The sequence below is a fragment of the Lagopus leucura genome, unplaced genomic scaffold (genome assembly GCF_019238085.1).
Source record: "Lagopus leucura isolate 7727_CA_CO unplaced genomic scaffold, USGS_WTPT01 0-51_obj-0_obj, whole genome shotgun sequence".
NCBI classification, from domain to species: Eukaryota; Metazoa; Chordata; class Aves; order Galliformes; family Phasianidae; genus Lagopus; species Lagopus leucura.
In genome coordinates, this window is record NW_024967855.1 from 23,492 (window position 1) to 47,799 (window position 24,308).

Genomic DNA, 24,308 nt, shown 5'->3' on the forward strand with positions numbered 1-24,308 from the left:
CCCATCCTTCCATGCCACAGTGCAAATCTTTGTTAAGATATAAACAAACACTGACTCACGAAAAGTTGCGGAGATCAAAGTAGGAGACAAAACTCTCTTTAGGGTAATACTAAAATGGATCTGAAGGTTTACTGAACTTTTTATGATTTCCAATGAATATGCAAATACATTCAAGCCTTCTCAAATAAATATGGCTCTCAAATGCAGTAATTTTTCTTTTTTTTTTGTACAGGAGAATGAAATTCCGATCTACCTATATACAAACAGAACATAATTACAAGAAGAATATCTAAGTCAGATTTCTTAATTTTTATTAAATTCAAAAACTGCAGAAAAAAAATCACAAGATTCTAGGTACATATAAAAACAAATCAGCTAAAATAGAATTGTTGTCAAGTTAAAACTCACTTTTCCATAATTCTTCCTTCCATGCTATTGCCCACAGTATCATCAGAAATCCTACAAGTGCTTTAGAAATTGATTTTTATCTTATTAATATGATAGTAAACCATAAGTTTACTACCTAAAAAAGCAAACTGTTTAGGCACAAGGTGGCAGAAGACATAAGCACAAATATCAACCATGCTTCCTTAATCTGTAAATTGAAATCAAAATGTGCTAAGACTGGCATGGTATTGTATTCAGAATATCAGAGCTTGCTTACTGAAATAAGGAGTTAAAAAAATATCTTTTAAAACGTCTGCAGTTCTTTGCGTCTTTTTTCCTTCCACAAAGCAGAGAAACTGCTGCTTAATCAGTGGTACAACTTACTGTTAAGTGTCAGTGTTTCAGCTAGAGTGGCAAAAGTGACAAAATGGGTTCCAGCACCAGAGAATGAGAAGTAGAAAAGCTGTAGTGTGAAAAAGACTGGTTAATATTTGTGTTGCCAGTGTCATCAATAGCTTTGCAACCACCTGCTAAGGTAACATGACAAGCAGTCACAGGCTGTTTGGAGGTATCAGCTGGGCTAGGTCATCCCAAGACAGCAAGCATCAAGGTGAGCAATTAATGTTTGCTGCTCTTCTAACAAGGTCTAGAGGAACTGTCAAACAGAAAGTTAAATAATAAGGAAATTAATACAGAAGCAGTTGTTCCATACCGTAGATTTTACCTTTTACCCATGATTTGATATATTTGCCATTCTAATAACAGGTGCAGTTCCACTGTCATTCATAAATACAAAATTTTATTTGCACTTCATTAGTTTAGAAAGACCACAATGCTTTTCAATACCACAAACATTCAGGACACACCAAGTTATTCAAATATGTAACTACCGATTTACCACAGCTAAACTAAACAGTGCATTTTAATAAAAGATATACCAAAGATATAATTCACAAATTCATTATCAGACAAAAATCTAACACAGTATTTGCTTGATGGGAATAATTTCTACTATTAGGAAAGAAAAACCTCTTTTACCTTAATTTCCCCTCCCCCCAACCCTAGAGATGTCCAGACAAATACACATATATATTCCTTAACACAGGAAAATCTTTCTGTTTTTTTAAAGAATTTGTCTAGGACAGCAGCATTGCTTTTTATACCTTCTTATAGAGTTTTGAATATAATCTTCATTCTTTTATTGAAACTTATTGATTCTTGCAATTAAGTTTATGCTTATGCAGAAAATAGATGCAATTTCAGCGCAATCAAATTTGCACCAGATGTGACGTCTTAGTACAAAAAGGATGGGTTCAGCATTAAACAAAATAAATAAGGCTGCCAAAAATTAAACTTAGCTTTTCAACAAATCCAGTCAGCAGAGGATGCTACAGCCAAAAATGTTTTCACTACATTAAAATGAAACATAATGCTGATTATGGAAGCTTTGTACATAAAGTCCTCTGTTTAAAAAAAAAATTGTCTTTAAAATAGTCAGCAAAGCACCATATACTTATCTTCATACCAGAAGAGCTTCTGCCTGCCTGTTTATAATAACAAGAACTATTACAACATTTATGTCAAGAATAGGTATAGATTTAACTTCTCCTTTTTCCTCAACTGGAAGTGTGGTAAATCTCAACCAACTGTACAGTATTTATAACACTGGGGCAATGAATGAAACATCATTGTGAGGGTCAAGGGCAATAATTAAATGTTATATAGTTGAATCCTACAAAGGATTGCATATTTGCATATTTACAAGTTAGTGTGTAGCTCTGACTCGAATAACAAAGTGCAACAAGAAACTGCCAAATGATTGTAGTGCAGAGTAGTACAGATACTTTCTTTATCCTCCCACTCCTATTTTTCCACTCTGTATGGAGTAACAAGTCAACAGCAACGGACATGTGGCCTTGGAGGAGGCAGTTCTGGTGGGATTTCTGGCTCTGGTTGCAGGGACAGGATACTGTTGGACAACTCATTTCTTATAACATCCAGTGGCATCTTAAAGAAAAGAAAACATCGCCTGTAAACAATCATCTGCACAGAACCCAGCACAATGAGATAGTTTCAAGAGGTCACTATCAGCCAAAGCCTCCACACCTAAGGATTTTCAGATCTTATTAATTATTGATCTACATTCAAGCAAGTTGTGCTAACAGTGTATTTTCCAATGAAGTCGGGAAACGCTGTCAAAATAAACATCACTTTCAAAACGTGACAAAATACAAAAGAACTGCCTGCAAACAAAAGCAGGCAAGTGTATAGTCAGCTGCTGATATGAAGTTATAAGAAACAGGAATCATAGCAAATAGAAGCAGATGTCTACCAAGCTAGACAGCAATTCACTGATGCAGGCAGTAGAGACTGCAAACTATACCATGCCCCCTACATATTAACTTCACCTGACTGCATGCACTTACATCTCTATGTCCTCCCGACAAACACAATCAGAGATTCAGTATTAAGCATGAACCACTTATGTGGGCAGAAACTATCACCTCAATATTTTACCTTTTTCAGAATGTCATCAACAAGCTTTAGAAATATTTCATCCACATTAAAATTGTCCTTGGCACTTGCTTCGCAGAACCGCATCCCAGTTATTTGCTGTGCAAACTGATGGAAGAAAAAGTAAAATAACAACAAAAACAACAAATATACATTCCCCATTAAGCCTTTAATAAGCTTCTCTGAAATCTGTGACTGATCTTTTATGCAATTAATTACCCTGAATCTCTAAGGTACAGCAAACATTGTCAGATACAGCTAATTTTCACTTAGATTTGGTTTAATGGAGAAGTGTTCTGCACTTTTCTAGACCTAAGTTTGAAAAATTAATATCCTCAGTTGACAAGGATTATTCAGATTGCCAAGGAGTGGGAACTTTTCAGAAGAAAAATATTTGTATTTGTCCTGATCAAGAGGGTACATTCTCCTTTCATTTTCCTTACTACTTTTGCGATCAAGAAAAACACGAAAATCCAACAACCCTGAAAGCAAAGTTGAGTTAAGAAATCAAGCAGGACTCTTGCCAATCCTAAGGTAGTACTGAAAGGCCAATATCTGGAAGAAGGATCACAAACACGTCCTAAATGGACATCTCTCTATTTACGACTCAAGTCTTTACTGTATCTCTTTACATAGTTCACATGCCAAAAAGAGGGATTCACTACACTACTGTGTACTGGGGGGTTGTATAAACAGAAGCAAGCAAACTATGAATTTTGACAAAACATTCCCATTCTCAGTATGCTCCTGAGGTCCAACAGTATGACTAAGAATAGCCATGGACTCTCAACAGCAATGTCACAGCACTTTTGCTTCCATCTGTAACTTAGAATTTATTTATACCTGTTCTTACCTTCTCTCCCTGCTGTCGAGTAATCTCTCGATCAACTTCACAGTCCAGTTTATTTCCAACTAATAGAAGCTCTGCATCTTCTGAAGCATACTGCAAGTAAAATATTTTAATAAACTAAACAAAAAAAAAAGTGAGGCTTCATACAATATTAAAAACAAAAAGTAAATTCCTTTACTGAATAATGAAACACATCTACACAGTTTAACACGTTAATGTTCTTCCTAAACATTATTTTAAGAATTTTCAACTTAAATTTTTAAATATTATTTTAAAAGCTTTATTAAGAACCAGTTGTTTCAGTTCACCTAGGAGTGAACAAAATGACTTATTTCACAGACCAAAATTTCTTCTTTCCCCAGTGCACAGGCAAATGCATAATGTTACAGATTTCCACTGGCACTTCTAACTAGTTCAGTCAAAGGAAGCAGGAATGGACAATTATTTTGCAACAGAACACGTAAATGTTGAATTCGTGCTAACAGAATCCCATGCAAACCAGCAGTTCCAGTTTAATAACCCTGTAATTATGCTGTTAAAAGCACACAGTACTTAGTCCTTTTGAGAAAGAATTTATTCTCCCCCCTGCCCCCCCCCCAAAAAACAAAGAAGGAAAAAAAAAAAAAGCCACCAAAAACCCCCCAAAAAACTTAAGAGAGCCTACCTTATCAATCATTTTCATCCATTTTGGTAAATCATCAAATGTTTCCTTCTTGGTTATATCATACACCAAAATAATTCCCTTGGCACTTCTGTAATAAGCTGAGGTAATGCTGTTGAATCTCTCCTGACCTGCTGTGTCCCTAAGAAGCAGCAGCAAACATTGGCACAAACGTTTCATGGATTCACAAAGTATACAATAACTTTGTTTCTATCTCATTAAAGACAGCCTCCCACACCTATTAGATACTTTACATTGAAAATTGAATGTCTGTGTGTATGTCAAAAAAAAAAAAAAAAAAAAAGGAGCACTACTTTCAATTACAAAAGTTTTCATATCAGACCTACTTAGCCCATACTAACTTCACCAAGAAAGGCCACCAAATAGGTCTACATGTAACTGAAAATGAAGCTGTTCAATGGAAATGTACCAGCAGATTAAGCTGGTTTTGTGGTGTATGGTTGTTTCTTTTTTAAACAGCCCTGAAAAAAAGAAATAAAAGAAATGGATACATGCTTAGCAAACTAAAACAGCTGGACATCCAACAATAAAATGAGCAATACACTGATCATTATGATTTGAACTTTCAGAGTCTTTTTGGATCAACCACAGAAATTCAGCTATGGTTTTTAAGACTAATGCAGAGGCTACTGGCAGAATTCACTTCTAAAGAAGTGATTTCTAAATTAAGTAAACAACCCCTACATAGAACAGCTTTTGAAAGTAGATTATTGCCTTTCACATTTACATCTACTAATCTGAGGTGGTCAAATAGCATTCCTATCCTCACGTTCAATGTTGCAGGCATTTCTATCACAGTGCATTTACACTGGAGATTACTTTCAAGCAATGTCAACTGTATGCCTATATAGTTGATATTCCAAAGCAGATAAGACAAAGTTATTTTTTACTGAGTCTTGTCACGGAAGATTTTTGGCAGTTATACTAATACAACAGCTGGTGTATACCCTAAGTCTTAAAATGTGACTGGTATCAAAAGCAAATATTAAGTTATATGGCACTTCGAAGTAAACCAAAAGATAAGTCAAAAGACTAAATAAAATTCAAAGTGCATGGGAAAAAATGTGTGCCCATGCATATGGACCCTAAAACTCAAAAGGAACTCTGTTCAACAGTCACATTTTAGACAAAAGGATAAGAATGAACTTGGGAATGAGATTAACAATGGAGAACTGAAACACTCGTTACCAAAAAGAAAAAAAAAATGTTATGTTCACAAAATGCCACATTGATTGTCCTGAAGAATCCTTTTTAAGGTTTATGCACAACAAGTAGCAGAATAAACTACAACAAACCTATCGTGCTCTTCACAAAATCTTTAAGGACCTAAACTAAGCAGGCTTTAAAGTAAAGTACTTTCTCCTGAAATAGCCACAAACATACTTGATAGCAACAAATGTTTGGTAGGTGATTTCACAAAGTAAACACTGCCTCCTAGAAAAAGATGTGAGATCTCTATTTCATAACCTGTGGAAAAATACTGACTAACACTTCACTAAGCCAGCAGCATCATGATATGGAACTTGGGATAGGGAGGTGGAAGAAAACAAATTCCTACTGCATACATTTTTATTTTTATTCATATCCCATTCTCTACTCAAAACTTCAGAACTGGATTTGCACAAACCCTTGGGACCCTACTGAAGGTGAAACAGGTAGACTGTTTCAATGAGATCAAGCTCTAGAAGTATTTCAGACAGTTTTAGATGGTCAATTGGTCGCTTTCTTATCATGAATGAAATGTTTTTTTAATTAAAGCAATACAAGTTCTGGCAGCTGAAGTCACATATGTAAGTAATATTTAAAAGATGCAATTCATTTTCTCTTCCCTTACTTTTTTTTGGTGATGGTTTGGTTTTGTCAGAACCTTTGGAAATTCATTCCATGAAAAATTTAAAAATTCTAGTATGAACCGTTGATTTTCCACATATGGATAGCATTGCTTCAGTGCTTAGAACAGGCTTCTCAAAATTGTAACCATGTAGAGCGGCCTCTGCCGCCTGCTGCTGATCCAGCCTACCGACCAAGTGCATTAGGGATGGGATCTCTTTAGCTCTATCACTGCACAGACACAACCAGATGGCAGTTGGCAGGGCATACCCCATATATGGAAGAATGCATCAATTCGAGTTGTGGTCTGACTGATGAAAACCACTGCTTTTTTTGCCAGTCAGTCTTCCCTCTCTTCTCTGTGCCTGTATCAGAGCAGAGAGAGGAGCCATTTCAGAGCTAACTGTGCCTACAGGTCGATGTTAAGGGCTTTTAGCAATTCTATCACAAAGGGGCCCCTTCTGAAGCACCAGATCACACAGTTAAAACGTTAGGAAAATACACAAGGGAAATAAACACACTAACATCCAACTATTCTCTCTGAAGAGACCAACCAACACATGAGGTACACTTATGTGTAAGCACTGGAGTCAACATTACACTCAGCCACTACAGCTTCTTCCGGCCCCACATTTCCCCAAGCCTGCTAAGTGCATTATCACCCAGTCTATCTGGCATTATCAACCTCTCCTCATCTCACAACAACCTCGGGTTCTTAAAATACCCTCAGGTCCTGCACTCCTCTTTGTGTAGATCATTCAAAAACCCCACTATATGTTCAATGAACAGATGGCCACCAATTGTCACCTGCCAGTCACTCTAATCATGGTGAATTATGGCTGACTTTTTCTGCCTTGCTTTGATAATCACAATGTCCACATGCTTTGTGTAACCAGTGCATCCCCTGCTGCAGGAAATTTAAATGAAACCAGACAAAAGGTTTCTGATTGTAAGCATGATCTGATAATACCCATTTCCTTCAAAAACTGGAAGAAAATAAGCTGAATTCATGGTCTTTAATATTACAATAACAGTGCATTATCCTTCAAGTAGTAAGGAGGAAATTGGAAAATTATCTCTAAAATAAGCAATAATCAGCAACCTCAAACTAGCTAAATAAGCTGCCACTGAGTATCTAGTTGATCTTACATAGGGAAACTTATCTTGCACAAGGAGCTATGGTCTATTTTTATAAAAATGTGTGGCAAATTCTTCCAGCAGGAAGGAAAAAAATAACAAGCCTAAAGTAGAGCTAATGTTAAAAGCATATCCATCAAAAAATGTCTTCCTTTCATGTGCTGTACTGGAGAAATTAAGTTTGTTACACTATTGTCAACTGTATTACTCTCCCACAGTGGGAACACTTAAGTGAAGACAGCTCTCGGAAGGACCACTGGAAAGCTGTGAGAGGAGCATTATTTAACTGCACTAACAGTATGCAACTTCATGGATCTTGTGTGCAATGCTAATGCTGCTAGTTCCTTATTTCTCTTGCAAGAATCAACATAATACTATAAGGCAGTTCAACTTCATTCGAACTCCAGAAGTCCAAACAATTAACTACTACCTCATCAATGAATTTGCATCTCTGAGAAAACACAACAGATGACTTCTTTTTTAAATACTAAAACAAGTTTCCTTTTACTGATTTTTCCAAGAACTTGCTTTAATGGAAAAAGTCCTGCTATTTCCAAATGGTAATTATAAACATTCAGCCTATGTCTCCTTCACCAACTACAACCTGCAATTTCCTGCATCATTAACAGAAACTAGACATCACTCCGAAAATACAGACAAACATTACACCAAACAAATGCAAATTAAAAAACACCACCACCACGACACAAATCCTTTTTTCAGGTGTTGACTTGCTGTATTCTCAGACTGTATAATACACATACAGACTCAAAACTGTCACTGGCTCTAAAGTTAAATTCATTTTTTATGAGTGGTAGAGTGAAGTGGCAATAGGGAGGAAATGTATTTTTAAACAGAAATAAAAAATTTAACAATTGAACATTTGCACTTGCTTTGTGCTTTTATGGTACTTGGAGACATTAAAAAAAAAATTAAGTCATTTTGGGATTAATTCTACTTGTTATGCTGAGCTTTCCTTCCCATTAAAACAAAACAAAACAAAAAATCAAAGCCATTTGCAATTTTTTATTACATGAAATAGTTTATGTCAGAGCTACTAACATTTCAGAACTACATTCTGTTACATTTCAGGACAGGTAATGCTTTCCTTACATTACTCCCTGTCTCAATTTCCAGCACTACAGCCTATAGAAAACCTTGGGCTGGCAGCATCACAACTTTTAAAGAGAAAGCAGTTCAAACAACTTTCAGAAGCAAATCCCAGATTTTTTGCCAGGTGTCAGCAGCCTCTTTGGTCACCCAAGCAGGGCACCGGGCACAGCAGCAGGGCACCACTGCCTCCAGCAGCTGGGGACCTGCAGACTGGAAGCCTGACCTGGGTGCTTTTTAATTCAGCTAAATGCTGAGATTCCTCAAGTGACAGGGCACAGTCAGATCCCACCGTCCTCCTGATACATTTATGCTCCAAAGCAAGACAGTGGGATTCCTATCATCTGGTCTGGCTCTGAGACAGCACTAAAGCAGAGATGCTCAGATACACTCTGATCATCAGGCTAACTGCTCAGTTACTTTACCCACTGCATAACTGCAACAGACACTACAGAATATATGAGCTTGTTTCAGCCAAGAACTGCCAGCTCCAGGGTCACTGCTACTGCGCTGGGGGGTGGGGGGTGCGCGGGGAAAATAAACGCTACTGAGCATTCTCAGTGCTGCTCTACTGTGCCATCTTCCAAGGAGCAGGAGGTTGTTTCGTGACTAAAAGTCAAGGAAACAGGTTGAAGGTAGCAGTGCTATCCTAACAACGGAAGCCTCTTTGATCCTCAAGCATACAATATCTCACTGCAAAAGCAATACGGAGAAAGTCTGATTTGTGTGCTACTCTAATAACAGCAACCAGGTGAGAGATACTTTCAAAAGAAAAATCACTGACTGATACATTCAGTATAGTTCTCTGCTGTTTTTTCATAAATAGAATTGGCAGAGGTCTCTGGAAAACACTGCTGGCAGAGCAGTCAGCAAAGACAGAAGTCAAGTCTCCACTGAAAGCCCAGTCTGGTATTGAAAAAAACAGAAACAAATGAACAACCATTCTTGTTTGATTTCTCAAGTAGAATTACCAATGACTGAAAAAATAACCAAGCTCGGATGCTTCAAAATGCAACCTTAGCCATTTTCAGGAATCAAACACATTTTAGAAATGATTTGTTCCTTTAATTGTTCATTTGTTCAAAATACAGGGTTTTGTAGTAATTACTGCAATCTTTACAAGACCACCAGGAAGCATGAGGCAATCTTGTCTCAACGCCTCCACACAGGTAGAAGTAGGATCAACCACACGACTTAAGTTGGCATTTTAAAACTTTAAGTGGTTGACTTTGTAAATTGTTTTCCTGTTTTCATCTAACAACTGAAGGTACAAAAAGAATAAATAGGCCCAACAACACATACAACAATGCTTCAAAATAAATGAGTGAAAGTGATGGTCATTTAATTGCTTTTCAAAAACTTTACAAGCACGCCATGACAGTTTTCAGTGTAATCCATAAAAGCAGCATTTTAACAGCAGTTTTTGAAGAGAGAGTGACATTTGGGAGCTGGATATTGTACTCCTGGTTGTTAACATATCTTCTTCTTTATAATGTGTTTTATTCACTGTTTTAGCATGTCTTTGCACAGGATTATTGGTCACATTTTTTTAGCACTTATCAATTTTTAGTTTAAAAAGTTTCCTATGTCCTATGAGCATATTCTCAATATGTGGAAAATAATGGTTTAAGCATCTCTTTTCCAGCTAAACATCTCTTAAAAAGTATTTATTCAACATGAAAAAAGTTGATTGTCAAGCTCAGCATATTTCATAGCAAAATTTTAAGTTAGGCATATTGTAGCATCTCCTTATCAAAAAACTTCTGTTACCTCTGTCAGCTTCAGCAGACCCTGGCTAGCAACTGCTGGCTCAACTGCCAGCCTTGTGGTCATAGGTTTCCAAGCAGGGACACATGATGGATGAAGACATGCCAATAACATTCAAGTGTTAGGTGACTGATGATACCAAAGATGATGTAGCAGTTAACTCAGAGGGAGGCAAGACAGACACATGGTGTGACAAACAGCTGATGGTGACCTGCCAAGAGGAGTTAGTAAGCTGAATTCACTGCACCCATGTAGTTAAGAATGAGAAATCACCAGATTATCCCAAAAGTGTCTCAGAGTTCAGAGCTCTTTCCCCCCCTCTAGAGATTGTTAGCAGCTATATCAGCTTAACTACAATGCCAATTATGCACCAAGCACTGTTAATCAACCAAAGCTAAGCTTCTACATAGTAGTACGTAAGATTAACGCATATTAACATAGCTGGTTTATTCTCTCAAAACAATGTTTATGTATTAGACAACTCTGCAAAACAAAGGAGCACATAAACTCAATAAGTCCTAAACAATTCAAATTCTATCATTAGCATGGGAAATCGTTATGAGGAAACATGTATCCTACTCTAGAACAGAAAAGCTTAGCTTAGACATCAAGCTTTCTGCAGCAGAACATTGTTTCTAGTTAATGTATACTGTCTTGGTTGTATGAGATCATTTTCTGTCTCAGTGCTGTTGTAGGGGGTATAATTTGCTTAGTCTTGAAAGCACTTCACTTTTAAGTAATTTACCACAGTGTCAAGGAAACAGCACAGTCTACATCAAGTTTCAGAAAATAGTTTAGGAAGTATTTTATGGCTGCCTTATAATTGCTTTTGTAGCAAGTCAGTTTAGAACAGTCCAGAATATAAAAATCTAACTATGTCTATTTAACATGGTCACTTTCTTTTGTTTGTTGAACTCCTATTTCTTGTATGGATGATTTCACACTTCCAGAAAAAAGTCCTTGAGATCTCTGTGATGCATTAATATTTCAGTAATTACACTCATGCACTACTTCTAACCATCTTTCTCCTCCTTTATCCTCACAAAAACCTAAGAGCTATTTGGTTTTGCTTAAGTCAGGTGAGAATGGAGGAGAGAAACAAAAGTCTAAGAGCTAAACCAGCTTATAACAGTTAATAGTATTAGACAAGCATATTGATTCATGCTATAACATAAAAATTAAAACATACTGCTGGTTGCACATTTGTTTTACTTACCAGATTTGTAATCTAATTTTCTTTCCTCTTAGCTCTACTGTTTTGATTTTAAAATCAACACCTATAAATAAAATACAGTAAACAGAAAAGTAGAAATAAGAAGCAAAAGTAATGAGGGTGTAAATTATTACTATCATTTTTGGATAGGTTTTTTTTTTTTTTTAAATAAACTTTTAACAGGTTTGCAACAGGCAAGATCATCACATGGATTTGTCTACAGCTGTATAGTTTGTGAGCCACCTGATTTGGTATCATCACAACATAAACTTTCCACTTTGTGCAATAGTTCCAGCAGCAGGTGAACCCAACACAACAGTAAAACAACAGGCATGGTTGGTTGTTTCTCCCTTATTCACATTGACTGTGAAGGACAAGCCTGCTCTACTTTCAAATGGCACAGCTGCCTCGGAGGCATGAAGCAAACCCAGTCCCTCCACACCAGTCTGTGAAGTGGAGCAGTACACAACTACACCCAAGCCAGATGCTCAGTGTTTGTAAGGTGCCAGAGTGGAAGTGCTGGAATTGCAGTTGGTTTATGCAGTTTGTCAGCACCATCATTCTTCATTCTGGCAAATGTTTATGAGCAAATTGCTTCAATTTTGAACAACTTTAAAAATTCCTTTTATACCCGTATAGTACTTTCAACCATCATCTCCAAATTTCAACCAGAATTTGAATGCAAGCTAAACAGCAAAGATAGACCCACAAAGACCTTGTTATACAAAAAGACTTCAAGTCCATGAAAATAATGCTGGCAATCAACACAGAGACACAGTATGGCCAAACAATATCTAGACACAAAAGAATACCACCTCACACACAAAAATATTTCAGGGTACAAGTGTACTAGGATATCACAGTACTCATAAATTGTACACGAAAATGAGCAGGTTAACATTTGTATAAATCTTTTTGCTTCACTTCCTCCTTCTGAACACCATCCCTTCCGACAGTACCAAATCAAAAAAGCAGGGAAATAAAAAGACAAGAGAACATCATTCAGACTGGCACACTTACACCCACACAGAAGTGCAGAAGCATGCTGTGTTGGAAAGACTTTTGCCTTTTCACATACAAGTGAATACCAAGGATAGATACAAAAGTGAACACAAAGAGAAGATTTACATTTCCTCTCACAACAACTAACCATTTCCCTAATGTCTGTTGTTGGTAAAAACCTTGCAATATTCTTAGAATCTATACCAGACTGCAGTACCTATAGAAGGAACTGAATTTGCCCCTTACATCATCTGCACCAAAGTCTCATGGAACCAAAAGTACATTTCACGCTGGAAATCTAGTCTAAATATGTGGAAGGATCATTCACCTTCACTCCCCTCGACAAAATGCCTTCAAACCAATGGCTCACAGTTGTGCACTGCATAGTGATAAAAGCGTTGGTTATCACCACAACAATCCTGCTTCTCCAGGTCCCAGTCACACCTCAGCAGGGTTCACAGGCAATACAGCAACCAAAGCAACACACGTTGCAGTCTGTAATTTTAACAGCAATTTTAAAGTATTCATATGCAAATTAAGAAAAAGTATAAGAATTATTAAAGTTTCAGAACATCTATTCATTGTAGTTTTAAGAAATACCTTTAGCACTTTTGAAAAAACAGTGTTTCTGCTGTTGGTGTAAAAGTCAAAGAAAGTGAAACGGATATGCTACTGTTCTACTATCCAAAATGTGGGAAATAACAGTTCTTGTCATTACTACGTTATTAATGTTTTAATGGTTGCTTTAAAACACCAACTGTATCTACTGCTAAATGCCTTTTCTCCAAATAATTACATTTGAAGTATAACATACACTTGCCTTAACGGTCATAACTTGTCTACAACACAATAGCAACTTTATTCACAAAGGAGATCATCAATATCAATATAGTTTCAAATCTCTGCCTTCCTTAGTTTCAATATAATTGCCCCACCACCTCAAGTTCCCAGTCCTACTACTGTATGAATACAACACGCTATATCATTCATTACTCATCTGAGAACTCAGGTTTAAAAAACTAAAAAAAAAAAAAAAAAAAATCTACCTTGTCCCTCTCACTGAAATATTAATAGAATACATTATGTATGGTGCTGGCACAGGTGGATGCTGGCTTTGGTTGACCACTGCACTTGCGGAGGAGCTTGACCTGAGTATGAAGTCAGAGAGAATGCAGCTTCTGCTAAAGAAGTTGTCCTGCTGTCACACAAAAACAAGTCTATATCACCTCTGACCCAAAGCCGTGCATTGCAAACCACATGGGAATTTCATGCAAATTTCACCAAGTCCATTAGCGAAACCTTTTAGTTTTTAAGGAAGGGATTTACATACTGTCATTTCAGAAAACCAAGGAACAAAAAAGTAGGTGCGTTTTATTTTAAATACAAATAATGCACTACAGAGAAAATCCAACTGCTATAATACAGGAAATTTTCAGCTCAGGACTTCTTGTGAACGAGGCAGACCATATGTTAATGAAATCAAGTGGAAAAATGCCGACAAATTTAAAAGGATTGTTTCAGAATAAATACTACTTCCCTGTTATTCTTGGAATCGCAGAATCATTAAGGTTGGAAAAGACCACTAAGACCATCCAGTCCAGCCATCAGCCATCCCCAACATACCCCCAAACCACGTCCTTCAGTGCCACATCCATATGGTTCTTCAACACCTCCAGGGTTGGTGACCCCTCCCACCCATCTCTCTGAGCAGCCTGTGCCACTGCCCACCGCTCCTTCTGACAGGATTTTTTTCCTAATATCCAACCTTCTTATTCCAAAGGTAAACTGTTCTGTTAATAATCTTAAAGTCACAGCCTGAAACATTTACTTGCTGTTATACTTTGCAATAAACTATGCAAAATAGTAAGTTTTGGAGAGGTGGATTGTTCTATAAAACACTTTGAATCACCTAACACTTCAATCAGATAGCTTGCCAGAGCTAAAAGGTTGCTCAACCAATTTTTATAATTAGTAATGCTCTGCAAGCAACAACACAATTCCAAAAGTTTAGTGTCTGCCAACAGTGGAGGAAAAATACTGGCAACTGTTCTCTTGCAAACGAAGAAACAAATTCCAAAGCCTGTCAGGTTTCATTACTGTGTATCACCACTGACCAGTCAAAGGTTATACTTTGATTTTACATACAAATTAGTAAACCAACATTTCTTTTCCACTTCAATTTCTAACACCACCTTAAGAAAAAGTTCAATGAAATAAATAGCCTAACTAAAGTCAACAAACCAAGTTTTGCCATCCATATAACTTCTCCAGGTAGTAAAAACACGAGGAAAGCCTATCAAGGAGTCTCAGGAAGCAAATTAGGAAGCAAATGCTTCCAACTACCGCAGATAACAAATACTTGTTAGTCACACATGACAAGAGGTAGACAAGTGGATCTATCCATTCACGTAAACTGAGCATAAAGAGCAGTCTTATGTGTTCTTATAGCTATAGTTGCAGAACACTTGATTTGGACCAACTGCTGTAGTCTCCCACTCCAATTCCAAGTTTAACAAACGTGGGCATTTGTTCCATTTGCGTTCAGTCCTGCCAGAGGCTGCTGCAGTCTCGAAGCTGTGTGCTGTTCAGTGCTGTGCCTGAACATGATCAGTGACAGACAGGCCTGGCGTAACACCCTACCAGCACAGCCATACAGCACATAGCCCAGCGATGGCAGACAGTCCCTGCAAAGATGTCAGCAACAGTTAATACAAACAAGCCACCCAGGCACCTTCTGTCCCTAATTACACGAACAGCATCCAGTATGTGGCTTTATTCATTCATAGTTCAATAAAACCGAGGAATCAATAATTGCTGTTGACAACTGCATTAAATCTGAACAACACACCTTATAAAAATAAAGGATTGTAAAAGGCTCTCTCCAATGGCAAACCAAGGCTGATTTTCACATTAAATAGTTTGCATTTAAACGACTACTATGATTTTATTGACAGCAAGTTATCAAATGCACCCAGCAGAGCCAGCAGGTACACGTTTATGGTTACTCTCAAGTGTTGTGTCCTTTGCCAGGACACAGCAACAGGAGGGGAACCAGAAGGCTGGCCACCACCTTCCCTCCCTCCATGGTAATCTTACACATACCACTGGCAAGCCATGCATTCAGTTCTTCCACTATGACTACATTCAGGGCACATGTGAATCCTGGCCGTCTCCTCTGCATGAATTAAAACTGCTCATTTTGGATGTCAGATTCTGCCACGATTGTTTTTTCTCTGGCACAGCCTTTCTCAGGAATCCTAACACATATCCCACACGTCTTTAAGAGTTAATTAAAAAAAAGCACACAAACATATATCCCAAACTCAACTTTGAGTTTATGATTTGGTATCTATGAAGCATTTTGAAATACCCTGATACAGCTTGCTCTACCACCAAACTGCAGGTAAGCCTGTTCCCCCACCCCTAGCTGGAGCGATGTTGAGCAAGGCATTAAGTACAGTAGCAATTACATGGCACGCTGAAGATAATATTATTAATTCAGTACTTCTATAAGTTCTACAAAGCACACTGCTTTTGTTGTGAAAGCACGAGAGCTTTAGATTAAAAATATACTTCACGCAAACAAGAGCACCTACTTCAATGTGTACTCAACTGAAACAATAGTTTTCCAGGAAAAATAAAGGGCTACTGGACTACAAGGCAATTAGAGAGGTTTGTTTCCTTTATTTTGAAGAAGTCTATGCAACAAACAGCTAAGCAAACTGTCTGCACTCCTTTCCAAAACAAACAGCCCTAAAAGAAAGGGAACGGGCACTCAAAATAGAAGTGCACTAATGAAGTTCTAGATAAGGGCAAGTCAGCCTGAGCGACGTATCTTGTCACTGCACTAAACTGGAGGCTGTTCCAGACTGAAAACAAATCCAGTGCAAATGAAGTGTAGCCCAAAATAGGTTATAATATATAAACTACTTCTCACTCCTGTTTGCAGGAAGAAATCTACTAAAGCATACACTGAAACACATACAGCTGTGTCTGTTTTCTTTCTGTAAAATAATTTGTCTAGAAATAAAACGCATTGGGAAGAAGCTTCTTACTCCTCATTCTCCATCATTGCTTTCAATTTTTTTCTCCCCTAAGTGGCAAAAAAAGGAAGTGGAAGCTGTTTTGTTCATAAGGAGTGACCTTAACAGGCCAAGACTTCCCAATTACAAAGTTCAGGCAGGAGCTGGGAAAACAAATGCAAATAGAGCACACAGAACCCCTACAGCTAAAATCAATTCCAATAGATTGAATTTTCAGAGGCCTATTAGCTATTCCCAGCAAAGCAATGCAATCAGTGAAAAATAATCAGACTGTATTTGAAGAGACACAGTTTAAAAATTCAGAGTTTGCATACTAATTGATCATTAGAATGGACTTAAAATTCAAAGGCTGGGACCATTTGTTTACTTTGGACATCAACAGCATTACAGAGAAGTTTTCTTCCTTCCGCAACAGTTGATGACTGTGTTTCTAGAGGTAAGATCCAGCTCTGCTACCAGCTTGCACAGCATCTGCTATAAGACAGTCCTCATCTGTAACTAAATATTGATTGCAATACGGGAATTAATAGAAACGACAGTAATACAGAACTGCTGAAGTCAAGGAAAAGATGCACACTGGTTTTGCTATCAATCTCTACCATTTATCTGTGGGGAAAAAATATACAAAGAAGAGTACAGTACATGGGCCTGGAGGTAGAATAAGGTTACCAAAGTTATTTGAAGGAAAAAGTAAAGCAGCTTTTAATTGAAGTTTCAAGACACACAGGTAATTTTAAGAACCACCAAAGCGGAAATACTTCTTTCAAACCTCACATTATACATGTAGAGATTTGGAAGCATTACGTGTTAGTCACCTATGAGCCAGTTTGGGGATTATTTTGGGGGCAGGTAAAGCACGTTGCTCACATGGCTCTGAAGTGTAATTCTAGAACAATTAACATGCAGAAACTTGAGACCGCTTGCCTAAAATAAAAGCACACACGTAACTCTGCTGGCAACTGTGCCACAGACCAAAGCAAAACAGACACACCGACATCAGAAAAAAAGAATTGGTTACGTATATGCAGTGGCTAAACTTTAAAGGTGCAATTATACGAATTTTTAGAAAGTCAACAATGATCTTTGAATGCCTGATGCACGCTTAAGAAAGTCTGAGTTACTCAGCATTTCCAAACAATGAAAATGGAGGAAGTTATTTCCTTATAATTTTACCATCTGTGAGAATGAGAAGTCTTTCAGAGCGAAACCTCTAATCTATTTACAGAGCTGACTTCAAAGCATGGACCAAATTTTTGACAAACAGAACGAGGTGAAAGGCAGAATGGAATGAATAAGATACTCTGGGCCTTCTTGAAGACGAGGCATTTGCAACACTGCCTACCGAACTGACAAACACGGTGGGCTAGTGGTCTACAATGACCTGACCTGAAAGGAAAACTGAATGCCAAAGAAATTTAATGACAGAATCCTACTATTAAGAAGGCAGGAACTATTCCAAAATGAGACTGAACACAGCATTCTGATTTGAGGACCAAGTTTTTCATTCCTTGGATTAGAAGAAATAAATGGTAGAAGTGTTGCTACGTGTTGTTACATAGTTGCAGTCTTAACAAGTGGGAATATTAATCCTCCCTCCTGTTCAAGGGCAGCCAGGTGAACAAGCTTCACAGAGATTTAAGGTTTTTGCAATGAAGGGCACTCTATAGATTCTCTTCTATTTTACAGGTCAGCTAAAAACACAAGCATTCTGCAAAGGGTACATGTCATCAAATGAACATCTATCTAAGTGCACAACTTTCAGAAAGAAATATTGAAGTCCACAACTGAGAATCATATGCCCCCTATTTTTATTTTTTGCTTCTGACACTCTCAGCTGTTCACGGCCCAGACTGAGTTTGACAGCTGCATTCCACTCTCCTTACAAATGAAACTCCACATCTGACACCATTCAAGTGGGCTCTTCATGCTGTCTGTTGGTGTACTTGCATATATTCTCATGCGTGCATTGACAACACACTGTAAGATATTCAGATAGCTCTACTGTCTTGACAGAACCCAAATATTTCCCTCACTCTAGGCTAGCAGTTGGTTTATAAATGAGGAATACAAAGTCAATTTCAAATTTACGCATCTTCACAAGCTCTTGGCAATTCAAAAATAAAAAGTAAAAACAGCCCTCCCCAAAGCCCTGTTCCCAAACCCTGGCCATTTACAGCATCTCCCCACTACATTTTCCTATACTAAAACACAGATTTGTTACCTTATGAGGGCTCAAATAATTATGCATGGAAAATACTTGCTGACTACACCAAAGCTGTACAATATGCTTAGTTGACAAATACTGAGCCAACAGCTATTGATAGGTTCTTTCAGTTGTGGTCTCCAGTGTCAATTACAAGTGACAACAGTACTAATGGTAAAAGGCAGTCTCCAAAGAGCACAGGCTTCTGCTCAAAGCTGTGTTGCCTGAACTCATGGTTTCAGAACCGACAACAAACAATGCAAGTTCCTACATGCTTCCCAGTTATCTCAAGGTTTTGTGTAAGGTCAAACTGCTTTCTAGGCAAAGCACAGCCTCCTGCTCTACACTGTTTGTACTTTCAAACTACTGCGGCACGGCATCACCAAAATATTTGTTAAGCTTTATTTGTGCTAATCTACAGTAGTCAAAAAGCCAATAAATAAAAATAAGTATGTATTAATATCTTGAACAAATGAAGACGAGGGCTATTTCTCACATAAATACCTAGTACTGTTGGCCGGAACTTCCTTCCTTCCTTCCTTTTTTTTTTTTTTATGTGCAGCAAAGATTTCTCAGCCTGAGTACAGAGCAGATTTTGAGTATAAAGCCAACAGAAGGCTGACTGCTACTTTTATTATGACATGGAAAAGCCAAAGATATTTACTTCTACCCTTTTCTCCTCTCCATGACAAATAAGTTTTTAGTGCCATCTTATGGAAGGCAAAACAAAACTTCACAGAAAAACTGAAATGAGTTACATTTGTCAGAAAGAGTGTAAGACAAATATAATTAGTATTATAGGAAAAGCTTATGGGAATGAAACCTAACATTTATATTGTTAGTCCAAAGACAATGAAAAAAGAGGTTGAATTGTGACAGGAAACCGAAACATAAATACATACATATATGTATATATCTGCATATCACATATACATATTAAAAACAGAAGTTGCCTTATTTAAAGTTGGTCTGATGAAGTTAAATCCAAAGTTTTCACTATTACTATTGCCTATTTGTTGGAAGTTAAGTACTTTACATGCATATTTTAGAAAGAATTAACAGGAAATGGACTACTTGGAAGAAAAAGCTATGGAGCTCTGTAAATCTAGTGAGCTCCCAACACAGGCCAACATTCCATTTCACAGTATATTAAAGCAAAGGGAATCAACGCCAAAGAGCATTTGTGAAGCCAAAGGGATCTTTCCCCACATCACATTTGCTTGCCCACAGGCTACAATTAGTCCAAAAGGGATCACAGTGCTCCCACCCTGATCCACAACAACACATCCCCATTACAAACTCAGCTGAGTAGCTCCACCTATGATTTTCCTTGTAAATCAGGCCTGAAGGAGGCTTTGGCATTTGCTTCAAATGGTGGTGTAGTGTCCCAAGAACAGCTGGCCACGAGCCTGCAGACCCACCTCAGCTCTTGCACTATGGTAGGCAAGGCCTCTTTCCTGGGATGCCTTCATGATGGAAAAAGAGCTGCAGGATGGATGATACTGGGCCTCAGAAATCTTACATAGACCAGCACGTGAAAGACGAGTGGAGGAGCTCAGCTTGAGGTGGAGGAGCAGGAGAGGTGGCTGGCTGAGCAGTGAGTCAGTGCAGGGCCGCCTCTTTGGATGAGCAGGAACCTCAGGTCCTGAGATGAAAAGCATGAAGGAAGCATAATGCTTCGCTGGCTAGGAAACAATGCTGAGCACATGAGTTTAGTAGATCTGTCACAGAAACAGCAGAAGGACTGGCAATGAACAGACTGAGATACGGATGGGACAGCAGCTGGAGTACAGAGGCCTTTGAAAAATAAAGAGGACTCTTTATTATAATTTTTAAATGTTAATAACTATAATAACATCACTATGGAGATCTGGATGCACAGATTTATTTCTTCAGGAATAAGAGCTACTTTTGGGATGATATGGCAGGAGGAAAAAGGAAAGCCAAGGACTCCTCCTCTCCTGACCACTTTAAAGCCTTCTCGCAACCACAGCAATGAATATTTGCACACTACTTTTGGAAAGATCACTCTCATTCATTTGACATACTTGTTTTGCTTTGTTAGGAGTCTGAAAAGCACCCTAGCAACAGTTCTAATCCTGCTCTTCTGTGAAAAATACAGGTGTGTGGAGGCCACGTACAGCATCACAATCAGAAAGCAATTTTTATTTTAAAATAAAATGTATATAAACATTTGTTGACAAAATTAATTAACGATGCCAACATTACCCTCACATAGGAATTCTACCATCATGGAAAAGGAATTACCTTAACTACCTTGGATTTAACACCGGTGTAAATGAGTAATTTTACGTCACTGTAGCTACAGGGGGAACATTTCTAAAGAAAATGCCCATGTCCAAACCAGTAATAAAAATAAGTTATAACCTAATAATAAGAACAAACATCCAAACCTAGCACATAAAACCATGAACAGCAAAATCTATTTCTCATGTGACACCAGTGTGCAAAGATCAGTAAATATTTGAGTGCACTGAGTATTCTCAGTGCGATGTAAACAGCAGATTAAGGAGACACAATATTCTGTGCAACTTAATGCCCAAAATAAATACATCAAAAGAATTTTAGATCAACAGCACATCGTGTGCGGTTATGAATAATGTGCTGAAATCTGCCAAGCTATTTTTGAACACTTTCAAAGAACTTCGGTGTTTTGAGATGAGACAGAAGACACGTTGGTGTGCTTGTTAAATTCTGTAATAAAATCTGGCAATGTAGTATTTGTAAATTAACATTACAATGCTGAATATTTCTTAATTGAATCCACATCTCTCTGTTTATGTAGAAACACTCAGTGACATCCCACTAATAACCTAAACAGCAGCTGGGGACAGAAGTCAGCCAGGCTCTTGCAATAAGCTTTGGGCATGCAAAGTTTTGGACATTTGCAATTCTTCCACTGTCAGAGAAGACCTCTGAGCAGCCTGTACACTTCCATACAAGAGGTTAAGGTGCCATATGTTGTTCTGTTTGGCCTACACTTTCACAGGTTTATTATAAAAAGAAGGTAGAGGCTGCCAGTATCCAGATAAGATAATTATATGCATTCCCAGCTGCATCTCCCTAATATAAGCAGATACAGCAATTTTTAATTGTTGTTGTATCCTTATACCGTCTTTTCAAATTTAATTTCAAGGTATATTAGCTTCGTATTGCTTCCTCTGAAATTGCATTAGTCACACTGTCTCAAATCATGTTTCAAAACACTCTTCACTTATAACTCTCAAAAAAAATCACTTCAGAAAGCAGTTATGTGGGAAGAGTGTATTATTTGAACTGTGCAAACTCTGACCCCTGATCATTTTTGACTGCAGATTATTTTCCTTCTACATAACATGTAAATAGCAGAGGTGCAAGCTTTCAGTCACAACAGTGAGAAGATCTTTCACTTAGCAGCTGAAGGATCTGTGGGAATCTCAACAGCTATCAACTTCAGTCAGAAGACCTTGAAAGAATGCCATTACTGTCAAGTTTCTACATGTATTTTGGCACAAGCTGATTCCCCTATGCTGCTTTATGTTGGCACACTTCATACATCAAACATTACGTAATCCTCTGTCTAGCAGCATACCACCATTTATTTCCTGTCTTTTGTGAAATAAGGAAGCTTTCTGCTTCAGTCACTGCCTTGGTTATCTAGGAAATCAGTGTGCTTACAAGGCACCAGACTGGAAGTCTGGACTGGGGCCTAGGGCACCTCCTCTTACTTCTCAGGATTCACATCAGGAAACTAACCTAGCTAAAGGAGAGCAGCCCAGCCTGAAAGGAATGCTAAATGTAGGTCATCCCAAAGATGCATGAGTTCAAAGCAACCCAGTCACAGAGAATTTGTAAAGAGACATTTCACTGCCAATTCTACTTCTCTAGCTTACTGTATGTCAAATCAAATTGGTCCATCTACAAAAGTTATCAGCATTTCTTCACTACAACAACATATCACTTCAGGATTGTTTCTGACTTTTTGGAAGTAAAAAAAGTTAAGTTACCAACTTAAAAATATCAGTACTAACAGGATGCTCAGAGGAAAAGCCACAGCACTATCAGAGCTGGATTTTTAGAAGACCTGGGGAAAAAATAGGTATAAAAACTCACAAAACACCAAAAAAACAAACAATAGTAACTCTATTGTTCTGTCACAGAAGGATGGGCTTGGAGAATAGAGTCTTAGTTTCCAAAAGACAACACCACCCTTTTCCATCAGATGCTATAGGTTTCTTCACATTTCAAGCTACAACTTAGCTACACACGCTCATTTTACAATGACACAGATTTAACAACCGCTTTGCTGCAGGACCTAAGCATTCCGAACAGGTCTGTAATAACGCACCAGCTCGTTTTTCTCCCCTTATGCATCCACACATCAAAGCACAGCAGGCATTAAGCCACCTCAAAGCACCGCTGACTAACCCATGAACAAGATGCTGCTGTACAAAGCTGGGGAGCAGACCCCCAGTTTGTCGAATGAGGAGCAAAACACGCTCAGGAGGTGCTCTTCACCAAACAAAACATCAGCATCCTCACATGTAACACTGAGGAGGGTTTCCGGGCAGCAGGGATCTGGTGTTAGTCGGGCTGGGTGTGGAGCAGCACTTGAAGTCCCATCAGTGATGTTCAGCACACACCGCAGAACTCTTCAGCTCCTGGAATAATTCTGTACTACCTCAGGCTTCAGCACAACGACCTGTTTTACCAGCCACCCCTAACACTTTAAAAAATATCACAAAATCACAGGGGCTGGAAGGGACCTCTAGAGATCATCGAATCCAACCCCCCAACAAAACAGACTCTCTACAGCAGGCTGCACAGGCAGGCGTCCAGGTGGGTCCTGAATATCTCCAGAGAAGGAGACTCCACAACCTCCCTGGGCAGCCTGTTCCAGTGCTCCGTCACCCTCACTGTGAAGAAGTTCCTTCGCATGTTGGTGCGGAACTTCCTACGCTCAAGTTTATGGCCGTTTCACTGTTCAAACACATAAGAACGAAAGAGGACACCAAAGCCCCCCCCCCTCGCGCCAGACCCGGGTAAAACTATGCCCTCCGCCCCCATCCCGCGGCGCGCTGGGAAGTTGCGCACAAGGGCTGTCCTCACAACTCCACGCTGTACCACCCGCCCCTCGGACAGGCCTCGGGACCCCGGGCACCCGCCGCGCACGGCAGGAGGAATTGGACGGCCCGGGCGGCACACGGGGAGGGGGGCCCGGCCGGGCCGCGTTTACACCACGAGAGCCCGGCAAGGACAACGCGGCGCGGTCGGAGGGCTGCCTTACCCACGGTGGACTTGCAGGCCTCGCAGAAGGTGTCGTCGGTGAAGCGCTCCATCAGGCTGGTCTTGCCCACCCCTCGCGAGCCGATGATGATCACCTGCAGCTTGAAGTCGGCGGGCCGCGGCGGCTGCTTCCTGCGGCGGGCCTGCCCCCCGGACAGAGCCGGCGACCCCCCCGCCGAGCCCGCCCCGAGCTCCAGCCCGCCGCCCCCCGCCCTACGCTGCGCCAGCCCCGAGCCCGGCTCCATCAGCGCCGCATGCGGCGCCGCGCCGGCGCCGCGCTCCCC

At 39.0% G+C, this 24,308-nt stretch overlaps 1 protein-coding gene across 1 annotated transcript; it reads right to left on the reverse strand.

Annotated features, from left to right (window-relative positions):
- Positions 1-1,169: 1,169 nt before the first annotated feature.
- RAB12 (RAB12, member RAS oncogene family) lies at positions 1,170-24,278 on the reverse strand. Its single transcript, XM_042894110.1, has 6 exons — positions 24,026-24,278; positions 11,494-11,554; positions 4,416-4,554; positions 3,755-3,844; positions 2,905-3,009; positions 1,170-2,394 (listed from the first exon to the last, which is right to left on the reverse strand). Exons 1-6 carry the CDS (start codon positions 24,267-24,269, stop codon positions 2,281-2,283), a joined length of 753 nt encoding a protein of 250 aa, XP_042750044.1. The 5' UTR covers positions 24,270-24,278; the 3' UTR covers positions 1,170-2,280.
- Positions 24,279-24,308: the final 30 nt, after the last annotated feature.